This window comes from Bufo gargarizans, chromosome 3 (genome assembly GCF_014858855.1).
Source record: "Bufo gargarizans isolate SCDJY-AF-19 chromosome 3, ASM1485885v1, whole genome shotgun sequence".
Classification (NCBI taxonomy): Eukaryota; Metazoa; Chordata; class Amphibia; order Anura; family Bufonidae; genus Bufo; species Bufo gargarizans.
Genome location: NC_058082.1, coordinates 5,769,085 through 5,784,516, shown reverse-complemented (window position 1 = coordinate 5,784,516; position 15,432 = coordinate 5,769,085). Strand labels below are relative to the sequence as shown.

At 49.9% G+C, this 15,432-nt stretch overlaps 1 protein-coding gene across 4 annotated transcripts in view; it reads left to right on the top strand.

The window, feature by feature from the left end:
* Positions 1 to 8,955: 8,955 nt before the first annotated feature.
* LOC122932259 overlaps positions 8,956 to 15,432 on the top strand; it is a 30,863-nt gene continuing 24,386 nt past the window's right edge. The window contains exons 1-12 of one of the 4 annotated variants that reach the window (XM_044286564.1): positions 8,956 to 9,123; positions 12,230 to 12,374; positions 12,487 to 12,654; positions 12,738 to 12,878; positions 12,989 to 13,156; positions 13,240 to 13,363; positions 13,483 to 13,593; positions 13,714 to 13,851; positions 13,972 to 14,058; positions 14,172 to 14,309; positions 14,947 to 15,057; positions 15,178 to 15,315. In XM_044286564.1, the coding sequence (XP_044142499.1) occupies positions 12,264 to 12,374; positions 12,487 to 12,654; positions 12,738 to 12,878; positions 12,989 to 13,156; positions 13,240 to 13,363; positions 13,483 to 13,593; positions 13,714 to 13,851; positions 13,972 to 14,058; positions 14,172 to 14,309; positions 14,947 to 15,057; positions 15,178 to 15,315 (1,435 nt within the window). In that variant the 5' untranslated portion in view covers positions 8,956 to 9,123; positions 12,230 to 12,263. The remainder of the gene's footprint in view (positions 9,124 to 12,229; positions 12,375 to 12,486; positions 12,655 to 12,737; positions 12,879 to 12,988; positions 13,157 to 13,239; positions 13,364 to 13,482; positions 13,594 to 13,713; positions 13,852 to 13,971; positions 14,059 to 14,171; positions 14,310 to 14,946; positions 15,058 to 15,177; positions 15,316 to 15,432) is intronic. The other 3 variants (XM_044286567.1, XM_044286566.1, XM_044286568.1) reach the window with 3 other exon arrangements.

Sequence of the window (15,432 nt, the reverse complement as noted above, 5' to 3'; positions counted from 1 at the left end):
GGCAGCGGTGAAACTACATTGCAGCAACTAGGCCAGATCCTATTGATATCTCCAGGTCTGTGTTGATCAGGATCCCACACCAGGCACTTATCCGCCTCCTCCACTTCTTCCTCAATGGTCATCCTCCCATCCACAACAGAAACAGGGCAGAGTGTTCCTTGCACTCCCTCTTCATTTGTGTAAACCTAAGTGTTGCCATGCTGTCTTAGAACTGATGAGCCCGGGCAAAAGAAGCCACACAGCAGATCCTGAACTGCATCAAACCTTCCAGTAGATGTGAACATGGTGGCTGCGCTGCAGAAACGAACACATGCTCCTTGCATGGCGCACATGATAGATTTAGCCGTGCAATGCTTTTTAAAATAGTATCATGGCTTGCAGAAGGTGCTGGTCACATGCAGGAGAATGTCTGCGCATTGGAGGATGAGAAGAAGGAAGAGCTGGTAGTACAAGGGGACATGACGTTCTCCTAGGCACAGCTAGGGAATGAGGCTGACGATGACACTGGACATAACCAACCATCACAGTATGGGGCGCAGCCTGAAAGAACCGGGTCCTTAGGTGAGCCTGGCAAGCTGTATTCTTGGTTGTCTACCTGCTAACAAGTGTATCGTTAACATCAAGCAGAGTGATACCTACTGGATAGCCATGCCTTTAGACCCTCACTATTAACATAAAGTAGGGAAATGTTTTACTGATGTCAAAAAGGAGGCAAAATGATTTTATTACCAGGATATGGTCTGTGCACAACTGTCACCGAGCAGACGCTTGCAGTACTTGTTCATGACCGGGAGGCTCCTCTCCGTCACCAACCTCCCACCATCTCTGCCATACAGAAGCTGCAGCAGCACCACCAGCAGTCAACTCTGTTTTCTGGACATGATAAAAGTTTTTTCCAGTGTCACAGATACGCACCGCCTCAACAACCAGGTTCAGTCCTACCTGGACTGTGCCCTTTCTCCAGCACATACCCTGTTCCCTGACCCCATGGATTTCTGAGCAGGCAGACTGGAGCAACGCCTGGAACTGGCCCAGTTTGCCATTAGTGTACTGTCCTTCCAGCCACCAGTACTGTCAGAGAGAGTATTCAGCACCGCAAGTGGCCTCACACAGAAGTAGACAAAATAGTCCTCTGCAAGCGTAGAAAACATCACGTTTGTGAAAATGAATGATGAATAGATCCCTGAGGATCAGCACCCCTCTGCTGAGGCCAATGACTAGATCTAAGAGTAATAGAAGGCTCAGCTAGATTTAAAAAAAATATAATATATATATATACAGTACAGACCAAAAGTTTGGACACACCTCATTCAAAGAATTTTCTTTACTTTCATGACTATGAAAATTGTAGATTCACTCTGAAGGCTGAAAACTATGAATTAACACATGTGGAATTATATACATAACAAAAAAGTGTGAAACAACTGAAAATATGTCATATTCTGGGTTCTTCAAAGTAGCCACCTTTTGCTTTGATTACTGCTTTGCACACTCTTGGAATTCTCTTGATGAGCTTCAACAGGTAGTCACCTGAAATGGTCTTCCAACAGTCTTGAAGGAGTTCCCAGAGATGCTTAGCACTTGTTGGCCCTTTTGCCTTCACTCTGCGGTCCAGCTCACCCCAAACCATCTCGATTGGGTTCATGTCCGGTGACTGTGGAGGCCAGGTCATCTGGCGCAGCACCCCATCACTCTCCTTCATGGTCAAATAGCCCTTACACAGCCTGGAGGTGTGTTTGGGGTCATTGTCCTGTTGAAAAATAAATGATAGTCCAACTAAACGCAAACTGGATGGAATAGCATGCCGCTGCAAGATGCTGTGGTAGCCATGCTGGTTCAGTATGCCTTCAATTTTGAATAAATCCCCAACAGTGTCACCAGCAAAGCACCCCCACACCATCACACCTCCTCCTCCATGCTTCACGGTGGGAACCAGGCATGTAGAGTCCATCCGTTCACCTTTTCTGTGTCGCACAAAGACACGGTGGTTGGAACCAAAGATCTCAAATTTGGACTCATCAGACCAAAGCACAGATTTCCACTGGTCTAATGTCCATTCCTTGTGTTCTTTAGCCCAAACAAGTCTCTTCTGCTTGTTGCCTGTCCTTAGCAGTGGTTTCCTAGCAGATATTCTACCATGAAGGCCTGATTCACACAGTCTCCTCTTAGCAGTTGTTCTAGAGATGTGTCTGCTGCTAGAACTCTGTGTGGCATTGACCTGGTCTCTAATCTGAGCTGCTGTTAACCTGCGATTTCTGAGGCTGGTGACTCGGATGAACTTCTCCTCCGCAGCAGAGGTGACTCTTGGTCTTCCTTTCCTGAGATTGGTCCGCATGTGAGCCAGTTTCTTTGTAGCGCTTGATGGTTTTTGTGACTGCACTTGGGGACACTTTCAAAGTTTTCCCAATTTTTAGGACTGACTGACCTTCATTTCTTAAAGTAATGATGGCCACTCGTTTTTCTTTACTTAGAATTTGTATTATGGCAAGAAAAAAGCAGCTAACAGTCTATTCAGTAGGACTATCAGCTGTGTATCCACCTGACTTCTCCACAACGCAACTGATGGTCCCAACCCCATTTATAAGGCAAGAAATCCCACTTATTAAACCTGACAGGGCACACCTGTGAAGTGAAGACCATTTCAGGTGACTACCTCTTGAAGCTCATCAAGAGAATGCCAAGAGTGTGCAAAGCAGTAATCAAAGCAAAAGGTGGCTACTTTGAAGAACCTAGAATATGACATATTTCCAGTTGTTTCACACTTTTTTGTTATGTATATAATTCCACATGTGATAATTCATAGTTTTCAGCCTTCAGAGTGAATCTACAATTTTCATAGTCATGAAAGTAAAGAAAATTCTTTGAATGAGAAGGTGTGTCCAAACTTTTGGTCTGTACTGTATATGTATAAAACTCTTATTTCTTACAATCTTTCTTATAGTCCTCTCTACAAATGACCATATACCTCACTGTTCTATTAATCATATCTCACACCCAATGGGCTATCAACAAATTCTGACTACAAACACCAGCTTCCGGACAACTTGAAATAAACCATCCGGTCCAGAATTTGGGAATAACCCAATTTACTCCAAGCAACACCCCCTTGAGGATAACCATTTAAAAGCACTAGCCACTGAGGAAGGAGCAGGAATACGCTCCGAAACGCGTATGGTATTGGTATCAAGGAACAGTGAGGTTTATTCAAGCTGAGAGAACTGAGAACAATTGCGGTTCATTGTTTCTTTATTTGCATTTTTTATCAATTGCGAACGACCTAACAAACAACCGCATCCCCCGAAGCTCCAGCGATTCCAAAGGAGGACCAATCACGAGTCCCGGATCAAGTGACGCATCGCCCCGCCCAAGTCATGTGGGACGCCACGTAATACAAGCAAGTGACCACCTGGGACGCCGCGTAAGGTCCTTGCAGGAAAAAGTAAAGACTAAAGCGGCGTGGAGCGGTAACCTACAGAAATTCTATTTTATATCGGTTGACATTTGAACGGAAGACATTTAAAAACAGAGATAGCCCAATAGCGCTAAATCAACGCCCAGCTGCTCACAAACAACCCAGTGGGAGAATGGCGATAGTAAGAACCCTGATTACAACATAAGGGGGGACTATAAAACATCCGGTTGTTGCGCAAATATATAGATAGGACATGTTCTATCATTTTGCGGAACGGAAGTACGGGACGAAACCCCACGGAAGCACATATATTATCACACAAAGACCTCTTTCACACTGGCATGTGCGGCCCGTTGCCGTATTGCGTGCCGCAATACACGGGCGCCGTTCCGTGGGCATTTCGCATCACGGATGCGGACCCATTCACTTGAACGGGTCTGAAAATCTGGAGATGCGGAATGCCCACGGAACGGCGCCCGTGTATTGCGGCCCGCGATACGGCAACGGGCCGCACATGCCAGTGTGAAAGAGGCCTTCATGTGATAATATATGTGCTAGAAATATTAACCCTTGTGTACTCGGCCTACCTATACAGCTCAGTTATTGCTATACTACCAATATTATCCGAGATTGGACATAGATTTGGCAGTGCAAGGGTTCGCTGCTGTCATTTTCTTCATTGAACTTCTGTGTATAATTAGTTGATGGTATAACGCTCATATCTGTAAGCAGAATTTGCATATTCATTCTTGCATTGGATCTGATATTTGTGAATGTTGGTAAATTCGGGGTGTGTTAGCACCATCTAGTGGCGAAATTTGGGTACTGCATATCCCTGTGTATCATTGAACTTTCCATTGATTAATCTTTGATTGTATAATAAATCATTTATATTTTTGCACAGACGCTTGTACCCTGTTTTTACTGATTGCACAATATAACTAGGTTCTCGATCGAGCTCTTTTTGAGGTTTTTTTTTTTTAATGTCCACCTTGGATGAAAAATACCCTTTCTTTTATATGAAGCCATTTGCCTTATATCCCGACAGTTCCGGGTGTCAGACGGCACCGATCAGATACTGATGACCGATCCCGAGGAGGGGTCATCAGTATAAAACGTCTGAAGGCTTCCTGCATACCAGTACAGGTGAACACACATAAAAGATCCGCAAAAATTTATCTTGAAAATCAGCGATTTCGGTATAGATTAGAAGCTCTTGTGCCGCACATCTCACCTTCCATGGAAAAGGGAGAAATCTGCAACTGAAATGGCAAAAAATGACAAGTTGCAGATTTCAAAATCCACACAAAGTGTTGTGTTACCTCAGACACTCTGCTGGTGATGTCACACACTCTGCTGGCGATGTCACACACACTGCTGGCGATGTCACACACTCTGCTGGTGATGTCAGACACTCTGCTGGCGACGTCACACACTCTGCTGGTGATGTCACACACTCTGCTGGCGATGTCACACACTCTGCTGGTGATGTCACACACTGCTGGTGATGGCACACACTCTGCTGGTGATGTCACACACTCTGCTGGTGATGTCAGACACTCTGCTGGTGATGTCACACACTCTGCTGGTGATGTCACACACTGCTGGCGATGTCACACACTCTGCTGGTGATGTCACACACTGCTGGCGATGTCACACACTCTGCTGGTGATGTCAGACACTCTGCTGGTGATGTCATACACTCTGCTGGCGATGTCACACACTCTGCTGGTGATGTCAGACACTCTGCTGGCGATGTCACACACTCTGCTGGTGATGTCACACACACTGCTGGTGATGTCACACACTCTGCTGGCGATGTCACACACTCTGCTGGCGATGTCACACACTGCTGGCGATGTCACACACTCTGCTGGTGATGTCACACACTCTGCTGGTGATGTCATACACTCTGCTGGCGATGTCACACACTCTGCTGGTGATGTCAGACACTCTGCTGGCGATGTCACACACTCTGCTGGTGATGTCACACACACTGCTGGTGATGTCACACACTCTGCTGGTGATGTCAGACACTCTGCTGGCGATGTCACACACTGCTGGCGATGTCACACACTCTGCTGGTGATGTCACACACTCTGCTGGTGATGTCATACACTCTGCTGGCGATGTCACACACTCTGCTGGTGATGTCAGACACTCTGCTGGCGATGTCACACACTCTGCTGGTGATGTCACACACACTGCTGGTGATGTCACACACTCTGCTGGCGATGTCACACACTCTGCTGGTGATGTCAGACACTCTGCTGGCGATGTCACACACTCTGCTGGTGATGTCACACACACTGCTGGCGACGTCACACACTCTGCTGGTGATGTCACACACTGCTGGTGATGGCACACACTCTGCTGGCGATGTCACACACTCTGCTGGCGATGTCACACACTCTGCTGGTGATGTCACACACTCTGCTGGTGATGTCACACACTCTGCTGGTGATGTCATACACTCTGCTGGCGATGTCACACACTCTGCTGGTGATGTCACACACTCTGCTGGCGATGTCACACACTCTGCTGGTGATGTCACACACTGCTGGTGATGGCACACACTCTGCTGGCGATGTCACACACTCTGCTGGCGATGTCACACACTGCTGGTGATGTCATACACTCTGCTGGTGATGTCACACACTCTGCTGGTGATGTCACACACTGCTGGTGACGTCACACACTCTGCTGGTGATGGCACACACTCTGCTGGCGATGTCACACACTCTGCTGGCGATGTCACACACTGCTGGTGATGTCATACACTCTGCTGATGTCACACACTCTGCTGGTGATGTCACACACTGCTGGTGACGTCACACACTCTGCTGGTGATGTCACACACTCTGCTGGTGATGTCACACACTCTGCTGGTGATGTCACACACTCTGCTGGTGATGTCACACACTCTGCTGGCGATGTCACACACTCTGCTGGTGTATGACACAGAGTGTGTCATACACTGCTGGTGATGTCACACACTCTGCTGGTGATGTCACACACTCTGCTGGTGATGTCATACACTGCTGGTGATGTCACACACTCTGCTGGTGATGTCATACACTGCTGGCGACGTCACACACTCTGCTGGTGATGTCACACACTGCTGGTGATGTCACACACTCTGCTGGCGATGTCACACACTCTGCTGGTGACGTCACACACTCTGCTGGTGATGTCAGACACTCTGCTGGCGACGTCACACACTCTGCTGGCGACGTCACACACTCTGCTGGCGACGTCACACACTCTGCTGGCGATGTCACACACTCTGCTGGCGATGTCACACACTCTGCTGGCGATGTCACACACTCTGCTGGTGATGTCACACACTGCTGGTGATGTCACACACTCTGCTGGCGATGTCACACACTCTGCTGGCGATGTCAGACACTCTGCTGGCGATGTCACACACTGCTGGTGATGTCACACACACTGCTGGTGATGTCACACACTCTGCTGGCGATGTCAGACACTCTGCTGGCGATGTCACACTCTGCTGGTGATGTCATACACTGCTGGCGACGTCACACACTCTGCTGGTGATGTCACACACTGCTGGTGATGTCACACACTCTGCTGGTGATGTCACACACTGCTGGTGATGTCACACACTCTGCTGGCGATGTCACACACTCTGCTGGCGATGTCAGACACTCTGCTGGCGATGTCACACACTCTGCTGGCGATGTCACACACACTGCTGGCGATGTCACACACTCTGCTGGCGACGTCACACACTCTGCTGGCGACGTCACACACTCTGCTGGCGACGTCACACACTCTGCTGGCGACGTCACACACTCTGCTGGCGACGTCACACACTCTGCTGGCGACGTCACACACTCTGCTGGCGATGTCACACACACTGCTGGTGATGTCACACACACTGCTGGCGACGTCACACACTCTGCTGGTGATGTCACACACTCTGCTGGCGATGTCACACACTCTGCTGGTGATGTCACACACTCTGCTGGTGATGTCACACACTCTGCTGGCGATGTCACACACTCTGCTGGCGAAGTCACACACTGCTGGCGACGTCACACACTCTGCTGGTGATGTCACACACTCTGCTGGTGATGTCACACACTCTGCTGGTGATGTCATACACTCTGCTGGTGATGTCACACACTCTGCTGGTGATGTCAGACACACTGCTGGTGATGTCACACACTCTGCTGGTGATGTCACACACTCTGCTGGTGATGTCACACACTCTGCTGGCGATGTCACACACTCTGCTGGTGATGTCACACACTCTGCTGGCGATGTCACACACTCTGCTGGCGATGTCAGACACTCTGCTGGCGATGTCACACACTCTGCTGGCGACGTCACACACTCTGCTGGCGACGTCACACACTCTGCTGGCGACGTCACACACTCTGCTGGTGATGTCAGACACTCTGCTGGTGACGTCACACACTCTGCTGGTGATGTCAGACACTCTGCTGGCGATGTCACACACTCTGCTGGCGATGTCACACACTCTGCTGGTGATGTCACACACTCTGCTGGCGATGTCACACACTCTGCTGGCGATGTCACACGCACTGCTGGCGATGTCACACACTCTGCTGGTGATGTCACACACTCTGCTGGCGATGTCACACACTCTGCTGGCGATGTCACACACTCTGCTGGCGATGTCACACACTCTGCTGGTGATGTCACACACTCTGCTGGTGATGTCACACACTCTGCTGGCGATGTCAGACACTCTGCTGGTGATGTCAGACACTCTGCTGGCGACGTCACACACTCTGCTGGCGACGTCACACACTCTGCTGGCGACGTCAGACTCTAACAAACAGTCCCATGTAAATAACATCACCCCTCCCTCCAGTCTTCTCTAAAAGGCAGTCCCATGTAAATAACATCACTCCCTCCAGTCTTCTCTAACATACAGTCCCATGTAAATAACATCACTCCAGTCCTCTCTAACATACAGTCCCATGTAAATAACATCACCCCTCCCTCCAGTCTTCTCTAAAAGGCAGTCCCATGTAAATAACATCACTCCCTCCAGTCTTCTCTAACATACAGTCCCATGTAAATAACATCACTCCCTCCAGTCTTCTCTCACATACAGCCCCATGTAAATAACATCACTCCCTCCAGTCTTCGCTCACACAGTCCCATGTAAATAACATCACCCCCTCCCTCCAGTCTTCTCTAACTTACAGTCCCATGTAAATAACATCAACCCCCTCTAGTCTTCTCTCACATACAGTCCCATGTAAATAACATCACTCCCTCCAGTCTTCTCTCACATACAGTCCCATGTAAATCCCGTGTTCCCTCTGTAGCACACATGTAGATGAGTCAGTGCAGTAAGGACTTGGTGACGTCAGGATCACGTGATACCGGAAGCCTGAAAGTGAAACTGTGCAGACCATGCCAATGTGCCGCAGACTGTACCCTATCACTATGGTAACGGTTCTGGGTTCTCTTCAGAGCCCTGGGAGTCACACATGTCATGTGACCATTTGACGTCAGAAGGTCTGTACGGCGCATGGACGCTAGCTTTCCTCCTCTCCTGTACCTGACGTTTTCCCGCGTTTCAAGGGGTCACGTGTCTAGTTGATAGTGAGCAATAGACCTCGCCGCTTTCTTTGGCATCGCGCCTATCAGGGTCACGTGACCAGTGTGTGTGACGTAGAGAGGATCCTGGACTGGAGGAATGAAGAGTAAGTGACGGAGATCCTGTCCTGTGTGCTGCACGTGTGACTACAACCCCCAGCATGCTGCAGAACTCCTAGCAGATGTCATTATAGGGTTAAATAGAAGAAACATATAGAGAGCTGGAGTTGGGGCTGCGGAGGAGGCAGATGTTAGTGAGGAGAGACAAGTGCAGGGAGAGCAGTGTGTGTGTGTGTGTGCAGGCAGCAGGGGGAGCAGTGTGTGTGTGCAGGCAGCAGGGGGAGCAGTGTGTGTGTGTGCAGGCAGCAGGGGGAGCAGTGTGTGTGTGTGTGTGTGTGCAGGCAGCAGGGGAAGCAGTGTGTGTGTGCAGGCAGCGGGGGGAGCAGTGTGTGTGTGTGTGCAGGCAGCAGGGGGAGCAGTGTGTGTGCAGGCAGCAGGGGGAGCAGTGTGTGTGTGTGCAGGCAGCAGGGGGAGCAGTGTGTGTGTGCAGGCAGCAGGGGGAGCAGTGTGTGTGCAGGCAGCAGGGGGAGCAGTGTGTGTGCAGGCAGCAGGGGGAGCAGTGTGTGTGTGTGCAGGCAGCAGGGGGAGCAGTGTGTGTGTGCAGGCAGCAGGGGGAGCAGTGTGTGTGCAGGGGGAGCAGTGTGTGTGTGCAGGCAGCAGGGGGAGCAGTGTGTGTGTGTGTGCAGGGGGAGCAGTGTGTGTGTGCAGGTAGCAGGAGGAGCAGTGTGTGTGTGTGCAGGCAGCAGGGGGAGCAGTGTGTGTGTGTGTGTGTGTGCAGGGGGAGCAGTGTGTGTGTGCAGGCAGCAGGGGGAGCAGTGTGTGTGTGCAGGCAGCAGGGGGAGCAGTGTGTGTGTGCAGGCAGCAGGGGGAGCAGTGTGTGTGTGTGTGCAGGGGGAGCAGTGTGTGTGTGCAGGCAGCAGGGGGAGCAGTGTGTGTGTGTGCAGGCAGCAGGGGGAGCAGTGTGTGTGTGTGTGTGCAGGCAGCAGGGGGAGCAGTGTGTGTGTTGTGTGTGTGCAGGCAGCAGGGGGAGCAGTGTGTGTGTGCAGGCAGCAGGGGAGCAGTGTGTGTGTGCAGGCAGCAGGGGGAGCAGTGTGTGTGTGTGTGCAGGGGGAGCAGTGTGTGTGTGTGCAGGCAGCAGGGGGAGCAGTGTGTGTGTGTGTGTGCAGGCAGCAGGGGGAGCAGTGTGTGTGTGTGCAGGCAGCAGGGGGAGCAGTGTGTGTGTGTACAGGCAGCAGGGGGAGCAGTGTGTGTGTGTGTGTGCAGGCAGCAGGGGGAGCAGTGTGTGTGTGTACAGGCAGCAGGGGGAGCAGTGTGTGTGTGCAGGCAGCAGGGGGAGCAGTGTGTGTGTGCAGGCAGCAGGGGGAGCAGTGTGTGTGTGCAGGCAGCAGGGGGAGCAGTGTGTGTGAAGGCAGCAGGGGAGCAGTGTGTGTGTGCAGGCAGCAGGGGGAGCAGTGTGTGTGTGCAGGCAGCAGGGGGAGCAGTGTGTGTGTGCAGGCAGCAGGGGGAGCAGTGTGTGTGTGCAGGCAGCAGGTGGAGCAGTGTGTGTGTGTGTAGGTAGCAGGGGGAGCAGTGTGTGTGTAGGTAGCAGGGGGAGCAGTGTGTGTGTGCAGGCAGCAGGGGGAGCAGTGTGTGTGTGCAGGCAGCAGGGGGAGCAGTGTGTGTGTGCAGGCAGCAGGGGGAGCAGTGTGTGTGTGCAGGCAGCAGGTGGAGCAGTGTGTGTGTGTGTGTAGGCAGCAGGTGGAGCAGTGTGTGTGTGTGTAGGTAGCAGGGGGAGCAGTGTGTGCAGGCAGGCAGCAGGGGGAGCAGTGTGTGTGTGCAGGCAGCAGGGGGAGCAGTGTGTGTGCAGGCAGCAGGGGGAGCAGTGTGTGTGTGCAGGTAGCAGGGGGAGCAGTGTGTGTGTGCAGGTAGCAGGGGGAGCAGTGTGTGTGTGTGTGTGTGCAGGCTGCAGGGGGAGCAGTGTGTGTGTGTGTGGGCAGGGGGGTTGCATCCGTAAGGCTGGTCTCCTCAACCTCCCATCATCCCAATGTTACAGAGTTACCAAACCGTTCTATGAAATGTTACACGTTCTCCCTAATAAAACCTTTTCTAATATACTTTATTAATACATTTTGTATTTTTCTTAGTATTTTTCCTCCCTATAGATCACCGTTCCTTGTGTGCTTAATACTCAGTTCTCCGTGCACCGCTGACGCTCGGCGGTGTACGGAGTACACGTTTTTACAATGGTTCCGCAGTGCACGGAGTAGGGGCAGGAGCGCACACTGCTGCCCGTGCCCCCTAGAGAATTACTCCCCCTGGCATAGCACATGTGTACTCTGTAAGGCCTCGTGCAGACATCCTTGGACCACGGTCCGTGAGAACCTGGCCTGCCACCCTGCTGAGTGCAGGAGCGCACGGCGCCATTGGTTGCTATGACGCTGTGCGCTTCATGCCGCTGCTGTACAGTAATACACTCGTATAGATCATATATATGAGTGTATTACTGTACAGCAGCACAAAGCGCACGGCGTCATGGCAACCAAGGACGCTGTGCGCTCAGCGTGACGGGTTTTCACGGACCATGGTCCACTTATGTGTGCATGAGGCCTAACCATGTACTATGCCAGGATGAGCGGAGCAGGCAGAAGCAGGATCCCACCCCCCTAATCCTGGCACAGTACACGGTTACAGAGTATACATCTGCTATGCCAGGGGTTAGTAATTCTCCGGAGGGCACGGGCAGCAATGTGCGCTCCTGCCCGTACTCCGTACACCGCCATTAGAAAAACTTTTATTAGGGCAATCTTATTAAAATTTGATACAGAGGTTTAGTTACTCGTTAACTGGCCTCCAGTAGTAACAAGGACCTTATGTACGGTTATTCCCCCAAGTCCTCAGGTGACCTTTCTGTTCCTCGTTAGACTGTTGAAAGACGAGCAGAAACGTCACCTGAGAACTTGGGGGACTAACTCCACATTAGTTTATTTTCACTATTGGAGTGCTGCTTCTACCTGATAGGGGTGGAAGACTAATATATCCCATTGTCCTCAGCAATAAATGTCCCCTCCATTGTATGCTGGGAGTAGTAGTCCTTTATAATCGGTGACTCTATACTTTGGGTAAGATCTTCTTCCTAATGGGATTTTACCCTCAATCTTCTATGTTTCTCCTTAGGTACAGGACTCGCAGATAAGGTCTTCTTTGTAAGATGATGGTCATTTCCACCAATGACCCACCAAGGATGGAGAAGGACAGAAACCATGTGGCTACAACAATATTAGACCTCACCCTTGAGATCTTCTCCTTGATAACGGGAGAGGTGAGAGTCTCACATTAGGTCACTCTTATCTCTAGTAATAAACCAGGTAAATGTCTGGAAAGGTGGAGGCTTCTTAGAATCTCTGTAGTGATCGGCGTCTCCTCATACACAGGATTACACAGTAGTGAAGAAGTCGTCTGCTAAGTGTGTGAGACCTCGTACGTCAAGAGGACGGAGCAGGACCCAGAGCCCCATCACCGAGCCTCCACCTCATTCACTGATACATGAGCAGAAGATCCTAGAACTTACCAACAGGATCACTGACCTGCTGAGCGGAGAGGTGAGCGCTGCTGGGAATGCTGGGACATTATACAATAACGCCAAGGGAGGGGTCTGGTAATGACTGTATCATTGTGTTGTCAGGTTCCTGTAAGGTGTCAGGATGTTGCTGTCTATTTCTCTATGGAGGAGTGGGAGTATTTAAAAGGGGAGAAGGACAAAAACCACATGGCTACAAGGATATTAGACCTCACCCGAGCGATCATCTCCTTGATAACGGGAGAGGTGAGTGTCACATGACGTCACTCTTATCTCTAGTAATAAACCAGGTAAATGTCTGGAAAGGTGGAGGCGGCTTAGAATCTCTGTAGTGATCGGCGTCTCCTCATACACAGGATTACACAGTAGTGAAGAAGTCGTCTGCTAAGTGTGTGAGACCTCGTGCGTCAAGAGGACGGAAAAAGACCCAGAGCCCCATCACCGAGCCTCCACCTCATTCACTGATACATGAGCAGAAGATCCTAGAACTTACCAACAGGATCACTGACCTGCTGAGCGGAGAGGTGAGCACTGCTGGGAATGCTGGGACATTATACAATAACGCCAAGGGAGGTGTCTGGTAATGACTGTATCATTGTGTTGTCAGGTTCCTATAAGGTGTCAGGATGTCGCTGTCTATTTCTCCATGGAGGAGTGGGAGTATTTAGAAGGACACAAGGATATGTACAAAGACCTCATGATGGAGAATCACCAGCCCCTCACATCACCAGGTAAGAGGAGACCTTCCACATTATAGAGGAGAGACCAGGTTTAGGGTCACCTAGACTCACCCCTCATCTGATTATCACATATAGACAATGTATTCAGTCTCTGTGTGTATTTCCTATAGATGAATCCAGTCAGAGAAATCCACCCGAGAGATGTCCAGAGGAAGAGCAAAATAACTCACTGGATCATCAGGACATCACGATGGAGAATCATCAGTCCCTAACATCACCAGGTATGAGGAGACCTTCCTGATTATAGAGGAGAGTCCAGGTTTGAGGATTTCCTATACTCACACCTCATATGATCATCACATATAGAAAATGTATTCGTTCACTGTCTGTATTTCCTGTAGATCGTTCCAGTCAGAAAAATGCACCCGAGAGATGTCCTAGTCCTCTATGTCCCCAGGACTCTCCAGAGGAAGAGCAGAATGTCCCACTAGATCATCAGGACATCATGATGGAAAATCATCAGCCCCTCACATCACCAGGTAAGAGGAGACCTTCCTAATTATAGAGGAGAGTCTAGGTTTGGGGGTAATCTAGACTAACCCCTCATTTGATCATCACATATAGACAATGTATTCAGTCACTGTGTATGTTTCCTATAGATGGATCCAGTCAGAGAAATTCACAAGACAGATGTCCAGAGGAAGAGCATGATAACTCGCTGAATCATCAGTCCCTAACATCATCGGGTAAGAGGAGACCTTCCTGATTATAGTGGAAAGTCCAGGTTTGAGGATACTCACCCCTCATCTGATCATCACATATAGACAATGTATTCAGTCACTGTGTATATTTCCTGTAGATGGATCCAGTCAGAGAAATCCACCCGAGAGATGTTCCAGTCCTCTGCATTCCCCAGACTGTCCAGAAGAAGAGCAGAATAACTTACTGGATCATCAGGACATCATGATGGAAAATCATCAGACCCTCACATCACCGGGTAAGAGGAGACCTTCCTGATTTTAAAGAGGACCTTTCACCTGTTCTAACATTACAATACCAATACCTGGCACTGTACGGCATGTTCACTAGATATGATATCGTAATTTTTTTTCCTGTGCCGTCGTGCCCCCCCGTTCTGTTTTGGCGCCCTGTATCCTAATCAGTAGCATCGATACCAGCAGAAGGAGACAGCAGCTTTTCTCAGCAGGGGTCTTCTTCTCTGTGGCTGTGAGCTGTCCAATCACAGCGGACTGTGTCACAGCCATTGAGACAAAAACAGCTCACCTTCTCCATGGCTGTGACACGGTCCGCTTCAAGTGGATCCCGTCGCAGCCAGGGAGGAGGAGACACCCCCTGAGAAAAACTGCCGTCTCATCCTCCTTGTACCGATGCTATTGGTTAGCACACAGTGCGCCAAAACAGAACGGGCGGGGGGACAACAGAGGAGCAGATCAGAAAAAAAATATTACTGTTATCACCTGTAGTAAACATGCCCCTACAGTGCCAGGTATTGATCTTGTAATGTCAGAACAGGTGAAAGGACCTCTTTAAAAGAGAGTCCAGGTTTAGATTCACCCCTCCTCTGATCATCAGATATAGACAATGTATTCAGTCACTGTGTGTATTTCCTATAGATGGATCCAGTCAGAGAAATCCAACAGAGAGATGTCCAGAGGAAGAGCAAAATAACTCACTGGATCATCAGGACATCACGATGGAGAATCATCAGTCCCTAACATCACCAGGTAAGAGGAGACCTTCCTAATTATAGAGGGGAGTCCAGGTTTGAGAATTTCCTATATTCACACCTCATATCATCATCACATATAGAAAATGTATTCGTTCACTGTGTGTATTACCTGTAGATCGTTCCAGTCAGAAAAATCCACCCGAGAGATGTCCTAGTCCTCTATGTCCCCAGGACTGTTCAGAGGAAGAGCAGAATGTCCCACTAGATCATCAGGACATCATGATGGAAAATCACCAGCCCCTCACATCACCAGGTAAGAGGAGACCTTCCTAATTATAGAGGGGAGTCCAGGTTTGGGGGTAATCTAGACTCACCCCTCATTTGATCATCAGATATAGACAATGTATTCAGTCACTGTGTGTATTTCCTA